This window comes from Esox lucius, chromosome 11, assembly GCF_011004845.1.
Source record: "Esox lucius isolate fEsoLuc1 chromosome 11, fEsoLuc1.pri, whole genome shotgun sequence".
Classification (NCBI taxonomy): Eukaryota; Metazoa; Chordata; class Actinopteri; order Esociformes; family Esocidae; genus Esox; species Esox lucius.
The window spans coordinates 37,394,918-37,421,675 of NC_047579.1; the positions used below are offsets into that span (position 1 = coordinate 37,394,918).

At 46.5% G+C, this 26,758-nt stretch overlaps 1 protein-coding gene across 1 annotated transcript in view; it reads right to left on the reverse strand.

Annotated features, from left to right (window-relative positions):
- Nucleotides 1–191: 191 nt before the first annotated feature.
- Nucleotides 192–26,758, reverse strand: part of fam171a2a (family with sequence similarity 171 member A2a) — a 54,248-nt gene continuing 27,681 nt past the window's right edge. The window contains exons 4-8 of the mRNA XM_010892509.5: nt 24,663–24,821; nt 22,752–22,931; nt 5,454–5,567; nt 5,185–5,311; nt 192–4,790 (exon numbers count right to left, since the gene is read on the reverse strand). Of these exons, the coding sequence (XP_010890811.1) occupies nt 3,152–4,790; nt 5,185–5,311; nt 5,454–5,567; nt 22,752–22,931; nt 24,663–24,821 (2,219 nt within the window). The 3' untranslated portion in view covers nt 192–3,151. The remainder of the gene's footprint in view (nt 4,791–5,184; nt 5,312–5,453; nt 5,568–22,751; nt 22,932–24,662; nt 24,822–26,758) is intronic.

Consider the following 26,758-nt stretch of genomic DNA (forward strand, 5'->3'; position numbering starts at 1 on the left):
TTTCTATGCCGCGTGGCGGATAACCGCGGGTAGTCTCTCACTAGTCAGAAATGGTTATTTACTATGCATCGTGTCGGGCAAGGGTCTCTATAAGGTACCGTTCATCTTCCAGGAGACATTGTGATTTTAGTAGCAAAGACATACTACGTGGTGATGCCAAGCACACGGTAAAAAAAATCCAAGAAATCTGATTACTTGTTAAATGCTTTAATCATTTGGACTGTATTATTATATAGTAGACCATTATTAATAACAAGCATGAAAAGTTTGCAAAGATTCGCCTCAGATAGATCAGAGAGGGAAAGGTGGCAACTTGTGTAAGCACTCAACCATAAGAGGAAGTAAGATTAGCCAGGCATTCACATATATAAAAACAACGGTATAAAAAAAGCTCACAAAAAACATGTTTCGTCATACAACACACCCCTGATGTGTTATGTTCGTTTTGCTTCTTTACTCAAAATTTTCGACACGTTTCCCCAGAACGTTTGTAGGCTACATACTTCAATGTTTCTTTATTTTGTCAGGTGGGGGCAAAGGGCTGTCACTTTAAGCAGTAACTTATTTAAAGGGCAGTCGTCAAGCTGACAGCTTTTTCAAAACCACAACATAACCCCTCCCTGTTTTTAAATTGGTCTTTCAGAACAGCAGCGTGTCAGTTAAATTGAACAGCGAGTACGTCTTTTCGTACTCAACGTAACCCCTTCTCACTTAGTTCAACTTTTATTGACCCCTGGTTCCAGCATACTGGCGCCATCGCGTGGAAGGCGCAGTCTTGTGATTTGTGAGAATGCGCCTACACTCCACATGCCAAATCAAGAATTCCACTTTTCAGCTGACTTTCCTGTTTAAAGACTTACACTATTGCTATCCTTGATCTAAAAAAAAATACTTCAGATGGCTTATTGACTAGCACACAACTGTGCCTCATTTGGCCAATAAAAGTATAAGCTTTGATGTGCCAACCCCATCCCCTGGCTGGGATAGGACAGTTACGTCCTCCCCAAAACAACTTGTGCCCACTTAAGCTCTGATCCCTGATCAAATGCACATAAAACCAAACATAACATCTCTGAGATCCAATATCAGAGATTAGCTGGTTTATTTGTAGAGACAGGTGGTTCAATTCTGCCAGCATCAAAGCATGCTGAAGGAGAGAGAAGCCAATTCTGTGACGAATTAAAGAAACAACAAAAACAGAAAGCAATAGCATGAAAGCTTATGAGAAAAGGAAAACCACAGGAAGACCACTTCACAAAATAGTATTAACTCAGTGCATGGAAAGTACCAAGTCTTAAAATTAGAGGAGAGAGATCAGTTTCAGTGTTGTAACCAATAACAAATAGTAGTGGTTTTAAAACACGCAATGTGAGAATACAAGTTTGAAGGTTTGTTGCTTATTATGTTAGGCAAGGTTCCGCTCATGAATTGCTTTACGTTGTGTTGTATATTAGTCCACAACAAGCCAAAGTGACAGAATTATAACAGGACTAGAGCTTTTGGTTCAAGTCAAAGTTGTTGTTTTTATAATAATAATAATTATAGCTTGTTACTGTATGACTCAGTAACAAGCTGGTTAAGCCAACAGGGGCTCTCTGAATGGATGAAAGATGGTTTCATGCAGGAGCCTTGAATCCGAGCTATTTCTCACACTAAAATAAGGCACTTATGAGATTTCTTGGCGATGAATGTTTCCAGGTCTGCCACACTACTCACAATCAATTATGGCACAGTTTATGAGGACACAGGTAGTTTCCAGTAAAATATGTTTTGATGGCTGGGCACATTTCCCTACATTGTCAGTGTACTGTAGGCTATATATCTATAATTTTACCCAAGTTAGCAATAACACCCTATACGATCTTTTCGAGTTTCAAGTTTCTGTATCATTTAATTGATGTCTGACTACAAACTAATATCGTCATGAAAGCCATGGACTTCAATGCTTCAATTTCCATGACTAACACTTTGGCAGCCACCTCGCTTAACAAACAACTCCGACAACTGTCAGGTATTCGCCTCCATAGGTGTTGGTGTTAATGTCTCAAGTCAGAAGGTCAGCGCTGTCGTCCAGGCTTCCGTGAGTAAAGTGGAGGCTGTCTTATGACGTCATCTACAAGGAAACATGTTCCAAATGAAACAAAACCTTTGTAGTAAACCCTGGGTTGTAGGAACTTAGCGAACACAAATGGCAGCCAGTTCAATACATTGCTCCGTCTCCTTAATGACAGCTCTACTTAGTCATGAAAAGAAGGCCGTCTGTTAAAAAACAAAGAGTTAATCGTAAAATAAACTGAGTAATTAATTCCACTATGTCTATCAGTGTCTGACCAGACAGTCTTGGCTTTCCATAGGAATCAAAAGTTTCTGTTTGGCCGGAGGATATCTCCCTAAAGGTCTGTAAAAAATAGCTTGAGCTGGATGTCAAGGTAACAGGATAATCTGATAAATGTACAGTAGAGTGGGGGAAAAAAAATTGTTAGAACACCAACCCAGAGGAACTCTTCCATTTGTTCCTTTTTACAAACACCATCGACATGCTTAGGGAATAAATAAATCCACAGGCATCTGAAAATACTGGAGAAACAGATCTAGCATAGCTAAGCAGTACCAGTCTCTTTAGCTAACAAACCTGTCTACTGCTAACACACCCGTCTACTGCTAACATACCCGTCTACTGCTAACATACCCGTCTACTGCTAACATACCCGTCTACTGCTAACATAACCATCTACTGCCGGGGAGACTGGACTTTCAGATCATTATTGACTGATTGTTTGAATTAACAGATTGATGAGGCCAGACTCTCAGGAAGTACAGGGCCAGAAATGTAAGTTAAAGAGACTGGTGCTAAGGGCTAAAACCTACCAAACTCAGTGGCGTTTTTAGAGACACAGATAGCTAGCTATTGATCTCACGTGAGGACTACAAGCAATAGTGGGACGACTTCTTTCACAGCTCATGTGACAGCTATGCTTCTTCGGGTGGTTAACTTTCTCTCTTAATTTCTCTCACACAATTCTAGTTCATTTTCCCCCCTTGTCTGTGACGGACCTCCTTCTGTGGAGTCCCACAGGGACACAGTCAGATACTAGGCGTGTTGACAAAGTGGTTGTTCTCCCCATTCTCTTACAGTTAGCTCCCTGAGAGTTTACTTCCAAACCATGAGGGGTCTCTCCTCGCGCTTTTGCCAGGGACTCTTCCTGTTCCCCTCCTCGTCCTTGTCGTCGGCGTCCTCCCCGTCCTCCGGGCTGGTGGCCGAGTCCCTGCGTGTTGCCTCGCTTGTGTTGGTGCTACTGCTCCGAGCGCTGTTGTCCTGGCTACGGCCCTTCCGGGGGAACGTGCCCCCGCGGACGATGGTCTCTGGGGCCTCGTCCAGGAGCGGTGCCATGGAGTTGTCCTCCGGGGAGTGTGCAGCGGTGAAGCTTTCGCCGCTGGGCGGGTCGGCGGGGTCAATACAGGGGAGTTTGGTGTAGGTCTTCCCGGCGTGATCCTTCCTCTCGGCCATGGCCGCTGCCTCTCGGGCCTTCCTCTCCTCTTTCCCCCTCCGCTGCTTTATGTTGGCCTCACGAGCCACGTCCACTCTGTTGTCGTGGTGACTGCCCACAGCTCCCGCCCCTCCACCGGGGACGCTGAGGGGGTCGCCGCCCAGCTCGATGTAGGAGTGGCGGACCAGGGAGTTGGAGCGACCGTCCAGGGACACAAACCAGGCCCGGGGGTGAGGCTTCACCCCCAGCTCCAGGAGCTTCTTCTCTGTAAGTGCCTGCAGCTCTCCGTTCATCTGGGATATGGTGTTGTCGTTGAACAGGACAGGGATGCGCATCGGAGCCGCGTTGGGGTCCGAGGCCCACTTGGAGTGTTCCGACTCCTCCCCACGCTGATCGCTCTCCTCATCCCCCTGCCGGTGCTGCTGGTGATTCTGTTGCTGCTGGTTCTGTTGGTTCTGCTGGCGGTTCTGTTGGTTCTGCTGCCTGGGCAGGGTCATGCTCACCTGGATCCCCTCGACGTCATGCTGCATCTGCTGCTGCCTCTCCAGGGCCTGCTCCACGGCCGACAGGTCTGATGACAGGCGCATGTAGTGGGCCGGGATTACCAGCGTGGGCACAACGCTCCGATACACGCTCTCCTTCATCTGGTCCATGGAGTGGCAGAAGATGAGCTGGCCTGGCTGGGTGTTCAGGGAGTTGGGCCTGGCCAGGAGGTCCCCGGTCTGAGATGCCGAGTACTCCGGGGGTAGGCCGCAGTAATCCTGGTAGTGTCCGGTGAAAGGAGGCAGCAGAGGCGGCGGTGACGGAGGATCTGAGGAGTAGCCCTGGCTGTCGCCGGCGTTGCGGGTGTGGTGGTTGTGGCGACGCCCGGGGTCGTGGGTGTTCTCCTCCACCGAGCTGAAGCTGCGCGTGTCGTCCCGGGCCAGTCGAGGGGGCTCCTGGTCATTGGTGTTAGTAGAGCGCGTTGTCGCCTTCATGGGAAAACTCTCCCCCCCGGCACCGCTACACCTGGCGACAGCATCCACGTTCAGCCGGGATTGACGCTGGGCCTTGCCCGGGGCAGCATGGCGGAAGAAGTCCTCCCTGGAGCTGTGGATGTCTCGGGAGGAGGACAGGTCCGATTTGAGGGCGTCTGGGTCTCCCCCAGTGGAAGAGGCTGTGTCCACGAGGATGTGGCCCGAGCTGATGAGGTTGAGCTGGGAGGTGGATGTGCATTGATCCCTCCTGGAGCCGTCCAGGCCGGCGGAGACGAGCGTCTTGCCATGGCGGTGCTGCTGCTGTCGAGGTTTTAGACATCTCCTTCTGCAAACGAAACATGACAAAGATGGATGAAACGGGGCAGTTCAGACAGACTCAGCTATTCATCACATCTTAATAAAGACGTTGGAGAGTGCAAGAAAGATGATATGCTCAGTCTAATCCAGTAAGTCGACTTCTAGCAAATTTGTCTTGACAGGCTTGGGGTCAATTCAGTTTCAAATCCAGTCAATTCCGAAAGTAAACCAAGTTCCAATTCCAAACCTTCCTCACTGAACGGAAGGAATTCTGAATTCCAGTGTGCTTCCTAAACTGAAACCGGAACAGACATTTACCAGGCCTTGATTAGTGATTGGTTTACTAGTTATTCAGAAAAAAGTGGGGGGGAACATAGTGTTTTTGTCAGTGTCTGAGTGGAGACGCTGTCTCCGACACCCACCTGCAGTAGTACAGCAGCAGACAGAGCAGAACCAGCACCAGAAGAGCCATGGAGCCCAGGATGGCCAGCAGGAAGAAGGTGTGGTATATGGAGATATCTCGCAGGCCGCTGGGGTTCAGTGCTGAGCCTTCAACATGGGGGGACAGGCGAATAAGACACGTTGGAACCATGTTTAAAATAAAATCACTATCTCCTGTTGAACCCATGGTGACAGTGGGGCTGAAGAAGGATAGTGAGACGGAGGCTGTAGGAAGATGAAGTCAGTTCACCTGTGGTTGAAGGAAACGCTGCCAGCCAGTATCCCAGCTGACTGGCCACAAAACTCCATGTCAGCTGTGTGCCGTTCTTCTTGATGTAGCCAGTTCCTTTCCTAACCCAGAGTCCTGTGGAGTTCAGCACAGGACATAATTCAGAGACACAGCCATCACCGGTTTGCGACATCATAATGCGTGACAGATCTGACTTGATAGGAACAATAGTGCTGCATGTTTGTAACCCACCTGAAAAGGGCATTTCAGGACCCCAACCCCAATTAGCTTTAACACAAAAAGGGCACTAACGTTATTTAGTTATTAAGATGTCACATTGTGGAAATGTAATGAAAAAAAAAATAATTCTCAATTGTACTGTCCCACAATTTCACACGTGTGTATATTTCCACAAAATAAAAATGTCCAGTTTTTAGTCCTGCTCTGCCAAAACTACTGAAGAGAGGGTCAAGGGTCAGTGTGCATTATAACAGGGAGGCCACGGGCCTGCAACACCCAAGGTGTCCTTCCAAAAATAGTCTTCTGTTCTATCATTGTCATTATGTAGAAACTTAAACGCTGAGTCTGGTTCTGATTAGATCTACATATTGTATACTAATTTTGAAAGTGAATTGAATGATTTAACATTTTCAAGGGCAGTGTAGTGACCACATATCCTTTGTTTTATCTTCATGTAAAGGGGCACTCCTGGGTGACGGGGGGATTTGTTGAGACACTTACTTCACTGACAAAACCGAATGTCCAAAAAGATATTCAATGAAAACATTTTTGTGTCTATTTACTGTAAAAATTGTTTGAAATCAATTCAAATGAAATAAAAAAAGAGTTCTGGTTCCAACAAACATGCGAGTACTGACATAGCAAACAAACCAACTAGCCAGTCTTGTCCATATGTCCATAAGTAAGTCAGTAAGCAAGGTCAAAAGCTGTTGCTTCCACTCCTCGTCAGGCCACCATGCTCTCCATTAGTATGCATTGCACAACCTGTAATATGCCACACACAACCCTCCCACAATAAAAGGAACACACACACAACAAGAAAATGGCTCCTACAAGCAATCTTCCCCTAACAATGGCATACAATAGTAAAACAGGGCCATAATTATAACCAATATAAAACAGAGTCTGAGGTGTAAAAACTACAAAACAGAGTAAAAACTACAAACCTACGAAGTTAAAGCGGTAGGCTGTGTTCACCAGTGTTCACCAGTTTCCTGAAAATTAAGACCTAAATTACAAGGTAATCTAGGATCAGGTTCTCAAAAGCAGGTGAAATACAGGCCCAAGTCTAGTGTATCGCTGGAAACATTATAGATTTACCTTATATACCTTTCCAGACAATTGAAGACTTAACACTACACTGTATGACTAAAACATTTGAGAAAAATATAAATTGCCCAAGTTACAATTGCCCTGAATTTTCTGTTAATTACCAAATATACCAAGTAATTTACCAGTAGCTTAGCCACTTTATCTAGGCCTGAGAATCCATTAAGTCACTGGCTGGTAGGTAAATGTGACAGCTTCAAATCTCGGTGTCTAAGAACCTCAACACCACTTCACCTGAGGATTGAAACTTAGACTCCTACACTGCCTTTTGAGCCCAGGGTTATTTGGCACAGTGCACCTCACGAGGAGTGAATAGGAAAAAAACACAATCTCCCACATATCCTCAGTAATTGGGGTGAAAGGGATGTGAGAGGGAACGGAGAATGTGTCAGGCTGGCTCACTGAAAACAGGAAGTGCTCAGTTGTAGTGTTAGATATCGACCACTAGGGGTCCCCATGCACAAAGATGGGGTGTGGGTTGTTTTGGTAATCTCTTCAGAATAAGGCAGGGGGATTTCCAAGAACCCCCCACCAAACCCTACCCTAGAGAGATCAGGCAGTCTCTGCTGGTCTTTCTTCTGAACAATGTGTGTGTGTGTTTGTAAGGGTGTGTGTGTGATCCGTCTCCAAAGTAAACAACCTCCTCTCAGTCTTTCCGGTATCACAGCTGAGTCTGCGGAGACAAAGGACGCTCTGATTAAGTGTCTCCTGGGTGAAAACAAGAAACACAGGGTCATCCTCCTCCTTTCCTCAAACTCCTCTAACTTTTCACCTTGACGCAGAAAGACGAGTGGTCAAGAGTGTCGGGTTGGTAAACAAACAGTCGCTGGTTCTTACCAAATCCCTGAGCCGACAGGTTCTTACCATCCTTATTTGGTTTTAAAAAATGAAACTCCTAGGAGGTGATCACATGGGAGAGGTCATCGAGGACAGCCGGATAGACAGACTTTGAGTCTGGGATTTTTTCCTGACTGAAAGGCTAGTCCTGATCTTTGAGCAAACTTTTTGGACTCTTTTTTTTTGTGTGAAGTGTTTTGCCTTTCATAGACACTTGCCATGCGAACAGGCACACGCATCCAGACAGAAAGTCCTGATTCAGTCCAAAACAATTCCCTTTCTCTCCGCAGCGCAGCAGACGCTGGCCACCCACCTACGCCCAATTAATAGTTTTCATTTTTCCCTAACATCTAATTTCCTCTCAGTGCCAATCGTGACTGACAGTTAACAGCCTGTTATTACAGCTCACTTAGGTCCGCCATGAGTGACCTGTCACAGAGCTCTCCCAGAACCTAACCATTACAGGCTGACGCTGCAGCACCTCACTCCATCTCCAGAATGTTCCTAGAGCTCCTGGCAGGTGTCTGGGTCTCCCCTCAACCCCAATAACCTTTTTGATTTACAGCCTTAGCACAGTGTTTCAAGTGCAATGTGGCACGGAGGGGGGAAGTGTGTGTTTGTGTCTGTGTGTGTTTGTGTGTGTGTGATATCTGCTGTAACGCTTGTCTCCAGAGGAAAGGCCCAAGGAATCCAGACGCACAGGTTTCTTCTTCTGCTCTGTAAGGGATTCTACCTGTCTAATACCCAGTGACATCTGGGATGACCTGTCACCTGACCCCATTAGCTGCAAGTCACAACAGAGACAGCCCGTTTCAGCGTAGCTCACCATCCGGAACTCACAGAGTGTACCTGGCTGTGATCAGCTCCGTAGTTCCTAAACGGCAACATCGAGAGTTTCTACTGTCAGCCTGTAAGTGCAGTAGCAACTGAGAACACCCCTCTGCTGTACTGTTACATGAAGGCCGATAGGGGGCACTATTCCCTCTTCCTTCAAATGAACCCTCAGAGCAGGGTGAGTGCACACGTGTTTTGTGGGTGTGTGTGTGTGTTCCTGCGTGCATGCATGTGTTTGTGTAACGTGTTTGTGTCTGTGTTCTTGTGTGCATGCATGTGTCTGTGTAAAGTGTGTGTGTGTGTGTGTTCTTGTGCGCGTGCATGTGTCTGTGTAACGTGTGTGTGTTCTTGCGTGCATGCATGTGTAAGTGTAACGTGTGTGTGTGTGTGTTCTTGCGTGCATGCATGTGTTTGTGTAATGCGTGTGTGTGTGTGTGTGAGTGTAATGTGTGTGTGTGTTCTTGCGTGCATGCATGTGTTTGTGTAATGCGTGTGTGTGTGTGTGTGTGTGTGAGTGTAATGTGTGTGTGTTATCAGTCACACGATAAGCAGATAGCCGGTGTAGACTAACAGCGATGTCATTATCCACGCGTCCCTACTCAACAATGCAGAGTTAAAAAACAGAGAAGATCATTAGAATTATAGTAACAACCATATTAAATAGTGAGTACACAATTAATAACACACACTAATAACTGGTGACAAGGAGCACCAACACTGCGTCGATGTGTAGAGAGGTTTATGTACATTCGGGCGGGGTTAAGCTGACAAGACATACAGGAAACAGCAGCAAGTGTGTGAATAATTAAAAGGGACACCCTTTAGAGGCCAAGTTGACACCCCGTCGTCCAGTATAATCAGGAAGACTGTCCAGACTGACCAGATCACATCCGTCTCCCCGCGGTCTTGCTAGCGGTTAGGCGACAGCTAATGAGATAAGAGCTCCAGGCTGGCAGCGCCTCCCACTGAGCTTATTTCAGAATAAAAAAAAAAAGATAGTTAAATAACACATGACCTATCACAGCAAGGCTCTGCTGGTCCAGTCAGTGCTGCTTTATTCCTGTGGCATGTTGTTCTTCAGGTCAGACTGCAAAGATCTGTTTTCCCTTTATTCACAGCCACTCTACAGTGTAGAATAATACAAACAGGAAGACCGTGCCAAGATAAAGAACAGTAAAATACCCACCAAATAAGCACCAGAGTTCAGTTCTGCACATACACTAATAAAAATGGACAGAGCGGTGAACTGCTCGGGGAGTGGGGGGATGGGGGTGGTCAATTCGTGCTCAGTAACCTGTTTTGTCCCCGTCATAAATTTCAGGGGTCAGCACTTAGAAGAGCAAAGACAGCAAGTCCAGACATTAGCTGTCAGTCATCTGTGCAATCCTGAAAGAGGATGGGGGTTGTAGTCCCTAGAGAACACCAACAGACAATCCTATCACAGAATTCAAAAAGCCTCACATTATGCCTCCCCCTGTACTCAAGACCCCCCCCCTCCCCGCCGCCCCCGTCTTTGTCTCTATTTGCATGTCACTGTGCGTTACCGTAGTAACATGAGCGCCTCTATCTCATGGACCAGAAGGGGTAGGGAATATTGTCTCCTCTGTTTTAGAATTCCTATCTACATCACAGAGCAGATCACACGATATGGCTCAAGGACACAGCACTTTTTGGTGCACAAAGTTCACAAAAACATGTTAATGTGTTTCTACCACACAACTAGTTAATGTGTTTCCAGCACATAACTTGTTTATGTACTCGCCTCTCTTTTCTAATGTTTACTAAATTAAGTATCAATTTAGTAAACACCACCTATTGATTTAAAAAAACTGTCATCATTTGAGTGGCAAAAGGACACTGATCAAGGCATGATTGGTCCCAGGATAAAACTCTTGGAAACAAACCAGACTTCCCAGCAGATAATAGGTAATAACTGTATCTTATCGGCAGCTCGCCTGTTTGTACTTAAGATACCATCACAGAAGGATCATGGGAATTTAGATGGATGGTGTCAGACTGAGGCTTCATCGTCTATTTATAGTTATCTCTTTGGTTTATATTATATTTGCTCTACTGCGTATTACTCCATCCATGAAATGCCACTTGAAGAAGCAAAAGTTATCTTGGAGACCTAAAAATAGGCCCAGGGACTTCTGTAACATTTCCTAAGAATACCCATTGTAATACATTATGAGCAGCTCAAAGCTATAAATAATACATAAAAATGAATAACAAATGTACTGATAACTACTTATAAACAACAACATCCATAATGGGTTCACGACGTCAAAGAAAAACAGTATGCCGTTGTTACCCGAATTTCTCTCCCTGCCTCATGGCAACAACTCTACAACAGGTTCGGGAGAGTTGAAGATCAAGACTTGTCCTCCAATGCACATTCCACCAAGTCGCCCTGCTCAGTGTCACTATACTCGCTCAGCTAGGAAGTATTCACCGGCACATACCCACTAGGAGAAGAGCGCATTCCCTGGCCAACAATAAAGATTGACTATGTGGGTGCCCGACTATAAGACAAGGAGTCGCTAGACAACAATGTCCAAAATACCTACCCATCCATGTCTGGTAGCTCTTAGGCAATTGGCACCACCCTGACTCTGACCACTGTGCCACTCAGGCCAAAACCAGGGCTTGTTAAGCATAGTAATGAGAATGGGAGTCTCTGTAGGTAAATGCACGGCATGTCAATGAGATCTGCATTTCCTGGTTTAGACACACTAGGACAATGGCCAAGGGGAGCCTGCACTGGTTCCCAAGACGAGAAAGAAGTCCCGGCATTTTGTTTTCAAGCCTGATTCTGTGAAGCAAGGAGCAAATGAGCAAGAGAAGGGAGATGGGAAAGAAAGGAAGAATGTGTGCAAGAGTGAGATGGTAGAGAGTTTGTGTGTGACTGAGAAAAAGCAATAGAGATAAACATTTATAGGAAATAGAAAGAGTGTGCATGTGTGAGAAAGAAAAGTGTGCAGGAGAAAGGGATGAGAAAGGGGTGACAGAGGGATGAGAGAGTAATAGAGGGGGATGAGAGAGGTAGAGTTGTTCACGTCCCTTCCTATGAAATCGCAGCAGTCCAGAGTTGCATAACAGTTCTGTCAGCCAAGTGACCCACACTCTTCCAACTAAAGAGCTAGCCTGGTTAACCCATACTGAACTGAGACCACATCAGCTAGCCTGGTAAAACCACACTGAACTGAGAACGCACCAGATAGCCTGGTAAAACCACACTGAACTGAGACTGCACCGCTAGCATGGTTGAACCACACTGAACTGAGAACGCACCAGCTAGCTTGGTTAATCCACAATGAACAGAGAATGCGCCAGCTAGCCTGGTTAAACCACACTAATCTTAGACCGCAGCAGCTAGCCTGGTTAATCCACAATGAACAGAGAATGCGCCAGCTAGCCTGGTTAATCCACACTAATCTTAGACCGCACCAGCTAGCCTGGTTATACCACAATGAACTGAGATCGCACCAGCTAGCCTGGTTAAACCACACTGAACAAAGACTGGGGTGAACAGACGTCCCCGTTTTTAAACTGTGCGTTAAAAAGAGACCGCAAAGTGAAATAATATTTTACATGGAAATATAGACTGTGCAGCAGAGCCTACCTGTTAACATTGGAATCGGGGTTTTGCTTTTCAGTACTGAAAACTCATTATGCAAGATGCAACAGCCAATCAGGGCACGTCTGCCCCTATATAGGACCCGTAAGCCCAGAGAACGCTCTCCCTTTTTATTCAGCAAACTTGCTGAATTTCTACTGATTACTTTGCCTTTTCTTCAGCCTGAGAATTTTTGTTGTCGTCATTTTTTAGTTTGACATCTCACGGTGAAGAAGTTTCTCGCCACCGCTTGCCATTGCGCCGACCTGTCTCTGGATCAGGACCTTCACCGTTCGTGTGTTTCCTGACTGGGACCGGCTCACACTCGCGAGGGTCTCACCGACCCCCTAGCTTACTCCTGCTGTGCTGCTTTATCCCTCTATACACGTGTAGAGAGGGCAAACTTTTTCGAACAGGAGGTGGATGCCTCCGCTGTGTTGGAATACCAGCACGACGAGATGTCTGAGGAGGACTCTCCTACACAGGACCCAACTCCTCTTACTCAGGTAGACCCGGATCCCTTCCCACGTGGGTTGTGGTTGTGGATCTTGCACTTCTTCTCTCCAGGGAGAGCTGGAGGACGACCTCTCCTCTGCTGTTTCTCTCCGCCCGCCCCCTCTCTGCGTGGAGTTTGCGGGGATGACTGAGAGAACAGCGCTACGTATTCAGCTGGCCCTGCCGACGCCGAAGGAACCTTCCAACATGTCCTTCGGCTCCTGGGCAGAACGTGTCAAACCTGTGGACTACCCTGCACTTGAGGTCCGTGGTTTAAAAGCCTTTGTCGATGGCTCCTGGTCCGCTCCAGCTACACCTGTGGCTGTCTTTGTCCTCCTTACGCGACGCCGATCGTGCACCCCTCCTGAACGCACCTCTCTCCCAGGAGGGTTTATTCGGCGACGCCGTTCACAGTGCCATAGCTTCCTTCAAGAAGGCAGACGAGGGATGGAAATAATGATCTCGCCACCTCCCCCTGGCTAGCCATTCTACCCATTCAGCCTCACGATCCTCTGCTCATCGCCCGAGCTCCTCTACTAAGGGCCGCCAGCGCCGCCAAGTCTCCGCTGCCGCCTCTTCAGCTGCCTCGGCGCCTCCTCCTCCTACTGCCGCGGCTCCTGCTCCTCCTCCTGTGCGATGCAGACAACCCACTCCCAGACTGGACGGTCCATGACCGTCTAAGAAGCCCAGACCGTCCTGACTAGGCTTGGAGCGGGCTGCGAGTGGTAACGTTGCCCTCACGTACCCCGCCTCTTCCTCCATCAGCTGAGTAAGGGCCAAGTCTGACGGCGTCGCAGATTCGGCCCGACTATCATTTCATTTCAATAAACAATCTAAATGTTACTCCGGTGTAAGTTGTGCTTTTGTGTAGACTCAGGCGCTGTCTGAGCTTGTTAAGTCACTTGTACCTTTTGCATGTAATAGTGTGCCTCCGTCGGTGGCTATTAGAGACTCAGTGAGCGCTCTCTCTGTCTCTATGTCTGCCCCGTTGGATATGAGCAGTGGCGCGAATGAGTGGCTTTTCCCTCATTCTCGCCCTGCAGCCTGCAGGTCCTATAATGTTTTTGCTTGTGCACGGTCTCTTCCTTTCCCTATGCAGTATAAGGATAAGAGTTCTGTTAGCTACGTTCAGGGAAGTTATAGGTATAACTTCTCTCCCCTCTCTACCCGCCACCTCTAATAGACATAAGCGCTAGTTCAGAGGCATCTCGTATTCCGCTACCCGCCAGTCCCGAGCGTGTTCGCTCTCAGAGTTCTGCCCGGCACGACTGTGTTTACACTCACTCGCCGTCAGTGAAACATTCGTGAATGCAAATGCCAGGCTCCTCTCTCCTGCCGTTCGCGGGTTACAGAGCGTCCTGAGAGTTCACTCTGTGTTACAGATGTAATCTTGGTGGCTTCTCATCCCGCTCGCTATGATGAGATCAAACGCCAGGTAACGTCGCCGGGGCTCGCCTCCTTCTCGCAACCTGTTCCTTCTGATCACTTCATTCCCGTCTGCACTACTAGGCATCTCCTTAGCAACGCATCCCCACTCAGGGTGTAATGTCCGCATATGCAAATGCAGGGCTCCTCTCTCACTCAGGTTCCTATGAGTGAGAGCATGATGCCAATGGTACAGCGGGATGGCTCAGTGGTTTGCGTGCTTGTAGACCTGGGTTTGCTTCCCAATGCGACTCCACATGTTTTTTCTCATCCCTTTCTCCCCATGCCCTCCGTGTCTCTTCCTGTCTGGTCAAGCTCGGTGGCGGTAAGGGCAGAGAGGGAATTTGAATGTTTCCTGACCAATGCCCCCCAATTTCATGCTCTTTCTCTCTCAGAGCGTTATTGGGAGTGGCGTCATCACTGTACCATGTCAGCCTGGCTCGATCGAACAATCAGAATGGGTTATCTGGTTCAGTTACGCTCAGCTCCACCCCCCTTCTCCTGGATAGTGTAGACAGTGATGTCATCACCCGACAGTGCGTCTGCTCTACTGTCAGAGGTGACGGAATTGTTGAGCAAAGGAGCAATCTCCGAGGTCCCGGAGGATCTCAGACAGGACAGCTTTTACTCCCGTTACATCCTGGTCCCCAAAAGAACGGGAAGAGTCAGGCCGATCTTGGATTTGGTAATCTGAATACGCATGTAGCCAAGTGACAGTTCTGTATGCTCACCACCAGTTGCCTGCTAGAGGCCTTCCTGCCGGGTGGTTTCAGTCTGAGCATAGACCTCAAGGATGCTTACTTCCATGTTCAGATCGTTCGCAGACACAGGAAGTTTTTCCGGTTTGCCTTTCCGCCGGAGCCCCTACGCAGGGAAGGCATCAGGATTTTAGCCTATCTAGACGACCTCCTGATTCTAGCATCGTCCCTGCAATTGCCCAGGATACACACTTTCCGAGTGGTGTCTCTTCTCACCCAATTAGGTCTCGCTGTGAATTGGAAGAAGAGCGTGCCGAGGCCAGCCCAGCAGGATTCTTACCTGGGTCTGGTCATGGACACTTGCACGATGAGTGTGCGCGCATTTCAGTCATGTCCCTTTTGGGTATGATGGCTGCAGCGCACACAGTAGTCCCATGTGCAGTCAACAGGCCTGGTTCGCACGCCAGGGGGTCGACCCAGTACGTCATCGAAACGGGACCTTGTCTCTGCCAGCTCACCTACGAGGGGACCTGAACTATTGGAGGGACCCCTTGGTTCTCTCTCAGGGCGCTCCTCTGGGCAGGGTGTCAGAGTGCGTTCAGGTTTTCACAGACACCTCTCTTCACGGATTGGGCGGTGTGTGCCGGGGTCAGGATGTTGGGGGCGTGTGCTGTCGGTCCTTGCTACATCAACCTGCTGGAACTGGACACGGTCTTATTGGTGCTGACGCACTTCTCGGACCTAATCAAAGGCCGCAATGTCCTGATTCGCTCAGACAACCGGGCCACGGTCGCGTACATCAATCGCCAAGTGGGAATCAGGTCTCCTGCTCTCCACCTGTCGGCGACGCATCTTTGGCTACGGGCTCATGCCCACCTCCGCTCTCTGACTGCGACTCACATTCCGGGCCGTCTGAATGTGGGCATGATGTCTCGGGGTGGCCTTCATCACGACGAGTGCCGTCTCCACTCAGACATCGTCTCCCTCACCTGGCAGAGGTTTGGGGAAGCCCGGGTGGACCTATTTGCATCCAGACCGAATGCAAACTGTCGCCTGTGGTTCTCCCTGTCCCGGACGGATCATCCCCCTCTGGGGGGGGACTCGTTCGTGCACCACCCCTGGCCTCGAGGCCTCCTTTACGCGTTTCCCCAGCAGCGCTGCATAGTATGTTTGCTGACTCAGAAGGGCTTTGGGTCATCCTGGTGGCACCTGATTGCCCTGTGGCTATCTGGTATCCAGAGATGATCCAGTTGCTGGTGGACCGTGGTCGGCCCAAGCGGAGGTCTCGATTCTACACCCTCCATCGCTGTCAGGAACTCTCAAGGTCTGGCTCCTGAGCGGGACAGGCTTTTGAATAGAGGTTTGTCCGCTGCTGTCGTCCGCACCATCCAGGGTGCTAGGGCAGAGTCTACGTCCAAATTGTATTCCTCTCGCTGGAATATGTTTGTGTCGTTGTGCACGCAGAGGTCCTCGGACCCTTCATATTGTCCTGTGGAGGAGATTCTGTCATTCCTGCAGTATCTCTTTGATATGGATAGGTCTCCTTCGACCATCCGTGGATACGGGTGAGGGCTTTGTTGGAAATATCTTATACTTTTGAAATCATGTTTGATTTCCATCTTGGTGTAACAGATTTTTTTGGTAAAACCCAAATATATATATTTTTTTTTATTCATTATTTGCAGCCTAAAACACTAAATTAATGACACTTAAATAAGTGATTGAAAACAAGTTTCACAATGTTTTTCTATTTGTTTTATCATATCATATTGCAGAACTGTACTCTGTAGAACCTAAATAGTGTCTGTTTTTATGTGTTATTATTCTAGCTGAGAGGGTTGTGATTACCTGGATATACAATACTTCATGATACCTGTTACAGAAATGAATGTAGAACCCTAAAATGTCCAAGTAGTAAAATCAGTCCGAAATCACCTGGACCTCACTAATTTCTAAACCCTGGTTACGGCGCTGGTTATAATGTCACAATTTATTTATTAATAGATGATGTACTCTTTACGTTTTAAAATAGGTTATGCTAGCTAACGTTAGCTACGTAGACTAAGTTAGCTAGCTATGTTAGCTAGATACAGTCATGGCAACGAGGTTAAATACCTTCACATGTAATCATGCAGTGGACAGGCTATTTGGAAAATATGTTAAATGAATGCACAATAAATTATGATAATATTTATTTGTAGAATACGTTATTAATATTTTGGCACTGTAAGTAGTGTGAAAATAAATTTTTACATTTTCATCGATAACAATAGCATTGTTTTCTGTTAGAGAGAGGAGAGGAAGGAGAGGAGGAAGACTGGACAGGAAGAGTGGAGATGCGTGAAGGAGGAAAGGTAAAGATATGATTATAGAGCCTGACAATGTTCCAAGCAATGTTCCAAACAAAATACAAAAATGAGGGAAGCAATTGGGATCTATTAACCAAAGTATCTCATCTAATAGTGTACAATTTATTATTAAAAGTTTGGAGAAGAAGGAGAAGAGAGTGAGAATGAAAAAAGAGTGAAGCGAGGAGACTGTAGAAGACTGAGGTGGAAAGGTAAAATGAAAGAAAGGAAGGAAGACGTGAAGAATAACAGAATAACACAGCATCATCCTGCACAATGAAATCCATGTTACATGGCATACAACATCTATGTAATAAGAATAAAGAAATATACAGTTGTGCTCAAAAGTTTGCATACCCTTGGAGAATCGGTAATATATGCACCATTTGTAAAGATAACATGAGAGAGCGGGCAAAACACATGTCTTTTATTTCTTATGGGATTAATATTCAACTATAGGTCATAATAGAATGGCACAATCATAAAACAAAACATGGCAACAAAGAAAGAAATGAACTGATCCCTGTTTAAAGTCTGCATAGCCTTAGTTCTTAATACTGTGTATTGCCCCCTTTAGCATTCAAGTAGGCTCCAAATTCTTGCAGGTGGTATAGTTGCCCATTCGTCTTGGCACAGTGCCTCCAGGTCATGTAAAGTCTTTGTTCTTGATCTCCCCAGAGTGGCTCAATGATATTAAGGTCAGGAGACTGTGACTCCCGAACCTTCACCTTTTTTTTACTGTAACCACTGGAGGGTCAACTTGGCCTTGTGATTAGGGTCATTGTTGTGCTGGAAAGTCCAAGAGCATCCTATGCACAGCTTTCATGCAGAAGAATGCAGTCTGCCAGTATTTTCTGATAACATGCTGCATTCATCTTGCCATCAATTTTCACCAGATTCTTTGTGCCTTTAGAGCTCACACACCCCCAAAACATAATTGAACCACCACCATGCTTCACAGTGGGGATGGTATTCTGTTCACTATTTGTCTAGTTAACCCCTCTCCAAACATAGCGCTTATGGCTGTGGCCATAAAGCTCTATTTTGGTCTCGTCACTCCAAATTACTGTGTGCCAGAAGCTGTGTGGCATGTCAAGGGCATATTGTAACCAGGCTTTTTTGTGGCATTGGCACAGTAAAGGCTTCTTTCTGGCAACTCGGCCATGCAGCTAATTTCTGTTCGAATATCGTCGCATTGTGATCCTTGAAACAACCACACCATCTTTTTCAAGAGCAGCCTGTATTTCTCCTGAGGTTACCTGTGGGTTATTCTTTGTATCCCGAACAATTCTTCTGGCAGTTCTGTCTGAAATCTTTCTTGATCTACTGGACCTTGGCTTGGTATTAAGATATCCTTGAATTAATAAGTGATGGAACAGTACTGACTAACATTTGCAAGGCTTTGGATATGTTTTTATATCCTTTTCCATCTTTATTAAGTTCCATTCTGTAATCATTATGATTTATAAATGGAACCAAACAACTGTGATAAATGGCTTCATATCATCGCTATCCCTAAATAACAGAATTTTATTTGCATGATCAGTCATATTTTCAAAATCAATGCCAAAATGTCACTATTTCTGCCAGAATGTACAAACTTATGAGTAAAACTGTACATCACAGGAATCAAAGGACAGAGGGAAGCAACTTGTTGGGGACCTGGCATCAAAGAACTCAATAAAGCAAAAATATAGCAATATTATACATACTGTAAACTAGCAGTGATTTTAAAGAGTAGGATAGGGAATATGAACAATATGGGACTTGTCTGTAGTGTTTCAGTAACATCGTTTTTCTCTGTCCTTCACAGTGTGGCTGTTAGACTAAAAACATGAAACCAGAATTGTCCTTCTTTTTATATTTCATAGATAATAACATTGGAAATGTCCCTGGTTTTCATTTCAGAAATCTGTTCACTTTAACAAAGACTGCATCAGTTAAATCAGTTGAATGGGTGTGTCCAAACTTTACACTGGTACTGTATATCACTGACATTAGACAATAAAATTATAATGTTAGCTATTCATAGTTTTCAGTCACGTGGTTGCTCTTACAGATTGGCAGGCAAAACATTGTTAAAATATAGAGGCTAACACTGGGAATTCTATGGAGCTACTGCACAGGCCGGTCAAATGTCAAGGTGAAATCCATCCCCTTATGGTGCTACCAAAATGGAAGTGCACAAAAGTACAGACAGCTATCTGTACATTCAATCAGGGTGGGTCAATAATGAAATTGTTTGGGAGGTGAAGGAGAATAAATTCTTAATTGTCAAAGCAAAGTTTAATGCTAAATTACTGTTGGTTATGTGGGTGCAGCCAGTATAACACACAATCATGTGACAATTGTACCGGTAATAATATGTTTTCCTAAACCATTCCTACTGTTTAAAATGACCCACCACTGACAGCCTGTGTTGCTGTGGAGAAGGTTGGATTGGTGGGATTTTTCTAACCCATTACAATGATTACATAGTAGATATGATTGCAAATACAATGTACAGTGGGGAGAACAAGTATTTATATTTATATTATATATATAAAACACTGCCGATTTTGCAGGTTTTCCTACTTACAAAGCATGTAGAGGTCTGTACTTTTTATCATAGGTACACTTCAACTGTGAGAGACGGAATCCAGAAAATCTCATTGTATGATTTTTAAATAATTAATTTGCAAGTATTTGATCACCTACCAACCAGCAAGAATTCCGTCTCTCACAGACCTGTTAGTTTTTCTTTAAGAAGCCCTCCTGTTCTCCACTCATTACTGTTTGAACTTGTTACCTGTATAAAAGACACCTGTCCACACACTCAATCAAACAGACTCCAACTTCTCCACAATGGCCAAGACCAGAGAGCTGTGTAAGGACATCAGGGATAAGACTGTGGACAATAGGCAAGCAACTGTTGGCGCAATTATTAGAAAATGGGAGTTCAAGATGACGGTCAATCTCCCTCGGTCTGGGGCTCCATGCAAGATCTTACCTCGTGGGGCATCAATGATCATGAGGAAAGTGAGGGATCAGCCCAGAACTACACGGCAGGACCTGGTCAATGACCTGAAGAGAGCTGGGACCACAGTCTCAAAGAAAACCATTAGTTAAACACTATGCCGTCATGGATTAAAATCCTGCAGCACACGCAAGGTCCCCCTGCTCAAGCCAGCACATGTCCAGGCCTGTCTGAAGTTTCCCAATTACCATTTGGATGATCCAGAGGAGGAATGGGAGAAGGTCATGTGGTCTGATGAGACAAAAATAGAGCTTTTTGGTCTAAACTCCACTCGCCATGTTTGGAGGAAGAAGAAGGATGAGTACAACCCCAAGAACACCATCCCAACTGTGAAGCATGGAGGTGGAAACATCATTCTTTGGGGATGCTTTTCTGCAAAGGGGACAGGACGACTGCACCATATTGAGGGGAGGATGGATGGGGCCATGTATCGCGAGATCTTGGCCAACAACCTCCTTCCCTCAGGATCTTGGCCAACAACCTCCTTCCCTCAGTAAGAGCATTGAAGGTGGGTCGTGGCTGGGTCTTCCAGCATGACAACAACCCGAAACACACACCCAGGGCAACTAAGAAGTGGCTCCGTAAGAAGCATCTCAACATCCTGGAGTGGCCCAGCCAGTCTCCAGACATGAAGCCAATAGAAAATCTTTGGAGGGAGCTGAAAGTCCGTATTGCCCAGCGACAGCCCCGAAACCTGAAGGATCTGGAGAAGGTCTATATGTTGGAGAGGGCCAAAATCCCTGCTGCAGTGTGTGCAAACCTGGTCGAGAACTACAGGAAACGTATGAGCTCTGTAATTGCAAACAAAGGTTTCTGTACCAAATATTAAGTTCTGCTTTTCTGATGTATCAAATACTTATGTCATGCAATGAAATGCAAATTAATTACTTCATCATACAATGTGATTTTCTGAATTTTTGTTTTAGATTCCATCACTCACAGTTGAAGAGTACCTATAATAAAAATTACAGACATGTTTGTAAGTGGGAAAACCTGCAATATCGGCAGTTTATCAAATACTTGTTCTCCCCACTGTATCCCCAATGAAACTGCAACCATGTAATTTTGATGTATAACTAGTAAAAGTTGTGGAGTTGTTGATGGAGGGCAATGGAAGGAGACTTTGTTTTTCCCGCCAAGTGGGCATTCCCATATGCCGTGACGTCACGTGAAAACTATCAATTAGCGGGTAAAATTGTCAACCTTACTAGCCACTGGTGAGTAGCCAAAAAATATAGGGGATAACCACTTTTCCATCCATCCATCATCTACCGCTTATCCGGGGCCGGGTCGCAGGGGCAGCAGTCTAAGCAGAGATGCCCAGACTTCCCTCTCCCTAGACACTTCCTCCTGCTCTTCCAGGGGGACACCGAGGCGTTCCCAGGCCAGCCGGGAGACACAGTCCCTCCAGCGTGTCCTAGGTCTTCCCCGGGGTCTCCTCCCAGTGGGACGGGCCCAGAACACCTTCCCAGGAAGGCGTACCGGAGGCATCCGAAACAGATGCCCAAGCCACCTCAGCTGAACCCTCTTGATCTGGAGGAGCAGCGGCTCCACTCTGAGCTCCTCCCGGGTGACCGAACTTCTCTCATCTCTAAGGGATTGCCCAGCCACCCTGCGGAGAAAGCTCATTTCGGCCGCCTGTATCCGGGATCTTGTCCTTTCGGTCATGACCCAAAGCTCATGACCTTAGGTGAGAGTAGGAACGTAGATTGACCGGTAAATCGAGAGCTTTGCCTTGCGGCTCAGCTCTTTCTTCACCACGACAGACCGATACATCAACCGCATTACTGCAGAAGCTGCACTGATCCGTCTGTCAATCTCCTGTTCCATCCTTCCCTCACTCGTGAACAAGACCCCTAGATACTTAAACTCCTCCACTTGAGGCAGGCACTCTCCACCAACCTGAAGTGGGCAAGCCACCCTTTTCCTATTGAGGACCATGGCCTCGGATTTGGAGGAACTGATTCTCATCTCCACTGCTTCACACTCGACTGCAAACCGTCCCAGTGCATGCTGAAGGTCCTGGTTTGAACGGCCAACACGACAACATCATCCGCAAAGAGCAGAGACGAAATCGTGTGGTCCCCAAACCTGACACCCTCCGGCCCCTGGCTGCGCCTAGAAATTCTGTCCATAAAAATTACGAACAGAACCGGCAACAAAGTGCAGCCCTGCCGGAGTCCAACATGCATTGGGAACAAGTCTGACCACTTTTATATTGCCAAAAAAATTAAAGACCCTGCCAAATCTACTAAGACAAGCAAATAATGCAATGTCAACTAACAACTCCCATTTTGACAGTCGTCCTCCAATAACATCCCAATACCATGCTCGACTTGCTAGTGCTGAATGTGACAGAAGGGAGCAGCTAGCTGATTGAAAGGAGGCTACACATTTGTTCAAGTTGCCTGATATGACCATGAGCACAGGTCAGCTGTTCAGGCTTTTAACTGACACAGAGGATAAATACTTCACTCAAAACCCGGTCTGTGGTCTAGTTATACACCTAATGTCATCGATTTGTTTGCGTTTTATGTAATGCATTACTAACAAAGGAACCGATCAAACAGACAATCTCGCTCAAACAGACAAAAAAACTCTAGTCTCATTTTTGTTCAAAAGCAAAATGGGCCGTAACGATGTAGTCTGTTTTTCAATATTGTTTTTGACAAAATGAACACAGCAGGGCTGTCGTACCGGTCTTGTCGTCAAACCTCCACATGGGCACGCTGGTGGCCGTCTGCAGGGGCGTGTCCACAGGGAGGGGGATGGACATGTGAATGGGCTCCCACGCCTGAACGCTGGTCCCATTCTGTCCGTACAGGTGGGCACTGACCGCCGCCACCGCCGTCAGCTCCACCCAGCTACTGTTAACCCCTGGGGAGAGACAGCACAAGCCTTTAGGCACACCACCGTCTTGGTATATAAACACATCTAATGCTAACGCTAGCTTGACAAGGTAAATATCACCATAATAACCAGAAATTCACTATCATTTTATATGTAAAAAGATATATATTCATTTAGGTATTTCATTGTGTCATGGCTAGTGAAAGTTGGGAACGACGGGTAGTTTTTATTTGCTGAAATAAGTGAGCCTGAAATAAGTGGAACTCGAGCTGCAGTGCTGGACCATCCCAGGCTAAACTATTTTACTGTATGTTGAGCAAACAGTTGTCATCATCCTCATCACGGTTGACCTGGTTTCTAACATGTCTTCTTACTTCATCATCATCATGATGACCACAACTGAATTCATCAGCACAATAGTTGTCCGTTGTCACTCTCAATGTCTGGGTATGAAAATCACTTGTTTAATGAGGACAGTGACACACTTGGTTCAGATTCATGTTCACTAGCGAACATGTTTCTCTTGCTTCCAGGGAGAAGTTGTCACTATGTCATTATGGTTGAACTGGCTCAGAAATACCTGACCATCCATAAGGCCTTTTGTTTGTGCAGCAAACTGTCCCTCTCAACACCATCCTTTATACTATAATGAATGGCAAATGCCTGACAAACAAAGTCACTGCAATCACTAAACCCGTTAAGGCTCCTTTTTGTGGTCTTTGGCTAAACAAGAGGCCACTATCACGTCGCATTCTGAAGTAAACTGGGACAGCCAGCGAGTCGCTTCAGTCCAACAGGAGGGATGTTTGTTGACGTGGAGAGAGGGACACGTGTGAAGCCTGGTGGAGCTGGGCAGGAAAAGTGAAGGCATTGAACACTGCTCAACTCAACATGCTGTCTTTGGTACATTCTCATCTTGTGCTGGTCGAGTTCCAAGATCACCCGAAATTCAGCAGAAACATTTACAAATTCTCCAAACGTTGCTTTGAAAGAATATGAATATGCAACATCTGAACAAAGTTAACATATGATATACGGAGCACACGTGTAAGATAATGTAAGAGAGTATAAGATAATGTAAGATAATTACGACAAAAGCTAATATAAGAATGCACGATAATGAGATATTAAATGTTTATGGATGTAATATTCATATTCAGTTTAGTATATCTAGATTTTAGGGTGACGTTTAGGGTGGACTGATATGGTCGTCATAGTTTTTTGAATCTCTGCGGGATCGATTACCTGTTGCCGGGGGCCACAGCACAGGAAAATACACTTTCTTATATTATTGTTTGACCCAGACTGACTGGGAGATGCTTAGTTCAAAGGACTACATCCACTGATGTGGCTTCTTGGTGATCTCATTGATGCTGTCCTCCCATCTGGGGTTTTGGGAGATGACAGCTCCTAGGTATTTAGCGATTAATCCGAACCAACAGCTGAGCCTTCAGTCTGCAGGGGGACGGGTCATGTCAGTTGCATCCACGGTTACAGAATAGACGTCCATTTTCTTCTCTTGGTTTTTGATGCTCTGAGTCGATATGGACCCACACACTCTGCTGGCATGCAGCCTTTACTTCTCATCACCTGGAAGGTTCTGAGCGACATATTCTCATTCCGCTGATACTCTTCCAATCTTGTCTGGTCTCCCTCACTCCTTCCTTTCCTTCTCCCTCTTACCTTACCCCACAAGTGCTCCTCAAACCCTCCCTCCCCCAAGTGCCCTCTCCCTTCTGTCCCTCCTGGCTGTCTCACCAGTGGCGTTGCCCTCCCAGCCCAGGGGGTAGGGGAAGCCTCCCATCTCGTATTGGCTCTGAGCGTAGGTCAGCGCAGCGGAAAGCTCCGGCTTGGTGGAGTTCAGGGCCAGAGACATTGACCTCCTCTGGAGCTGCATCCAAGGCTGGTTCTTACCTCCTGGAGGAGAGAGAGAGAGGGAGAGAGTGGGAGGTGGGGGAAGAAGGGAGAGATGGCGTCTGTGAAATTGGTGGTGCAACTTGGCAGAAATGCAAAAATAAAAGGGCCTCAGCTTGGCAGCCGCTTGCCCTATGAAAGACGATAGTCCAAAGTGAACAGTTGAAGGCATTTTTCGCCGCAAAACAGTTTTAGAGAGACACTGACTGAGGTAACCTCAATCTAACCACAGAATCAACCCTGCTTTCAGCACAGTATCTCTAACTCCAGAGACAGCTGGACAGTAGACTCACGGCACAGGTCAGAAGAACGACCCCCCCCCCCCCCCCGCTCTCCCTGCCTGCCATCCCATAATCCCTTTCTCCCCGTCCGATTTGGCATGCCAAGTGAAAAGAGGGGGCCTAAAAATACACGGTCCGCTCCTAACGGTGCCGCTTGTCTGGTGCGATTAGCTTGGATGAGCACAGGGCCTGATCTGTGTAGACAGCCTGGCTAGTGTGTCTAGGCAGAGGGGCCTGTATTTGGCTGTATACCCTGGGCTGGCTTTAGTGTAGCATCCTCTCTCTCTCTCTCACTCTCACTCTCTCTCTTTCGCTCACTCGCTCCGTTTCTCACTGTATTCATCCTCCGTGATGCTGGATTCATTCTGAAAGCTCGTTCCGTCCGTCACACCTTTCCTGTCACCGAAATTGCCCACTGCTCCTAACCCATGTTTCAATGAGAAACACCCTCACAAGAGGATTCGTTAAGGACTATAGTTTAATCATAATGTCTTTGATATCCAATATACACAGATCAGTCATAACATTATGACCACCTGCCTAATATTGTGTGGGTCCCCCTTTTGCCGCCAAAACAGTCGAGGCATGGACTCCACTAGAACTTTGAAGGTGTGCTGTGGTATATAGCACCAAGACCTTAGCAGATGATCCTTTATGTTCTGTAATAATGCACCAAGCATCACACTACCTCCACAGGCGTGCCTCCTACCCATAGTGCATCCTGGTACCATGTGTTCTACAGGTAAGCCACAAACACGCACCCGGCCATCCACGTGATATAAAAGGAAAGGTGATCCATTAGACCAAGCCACCTTCTTCCATTGCTCTGCGATCTAGTTCTGATGCTCATATGCCCATTGTAGGCACTGGACAAGGATCAGCATGGGCACCCTGACTGGCCTGCGGCTACGCAGCCCCATACGCAATAAACTGCGATGCACTGTGTGTTCTGACACCTTTCCATCAGGAACAGTAATTTGAGTCACAGTAGCTCATCTGTTGGATCGGACCACACGGGCAAGCTTTCGCTCCCCACGTGCATCAATGAGCCTTGGCCAACCATGACCCTGTCGCCGGTTCAGCGCATTTCCTTCCTTGGACCATTTTTGATAGGTACTGACCACTGCAGACCAAAAACACCCCACAAGGGCTGCAATTTTGGAGATGCTCTGACCCAGTCGTCTAGCCATCACAATTTGGCCCTTGTCAAAGTCGCTCAGATCCTTATGCTTGCACATTTTTCCTGCTTCTAACACTTCACCTTTGAGGACAGAATGTTCACTTGCTGAATAATATATTCCACCCACTGACAGGTGCCATGATAATGAGATTATCATTGATATTCACCTCACCTGTCAGCGGTCATGTAATGGCTGAATGGTGTATAGCCAATCTTTTCATTACACAGCGATAATTCAAAAGTGTGTCAAAATCAACCATAGTTTTCCATGTGTCGGTCAAAATCAAGCATCGTTTTCATTCTGTTTGTTAAAATCAAGCATATTTTACACGTTAACAAAATAATGTAAGCGTATATCACTAATACTCACAGACCAATCTAACTGTCACTCAGCCAAGATCAACACATCATCAGCCAATAGAAGAGAATCCCAGGTCTACATTACATCTGCCAATGGGGGAGAGAGATTCCCCACACAG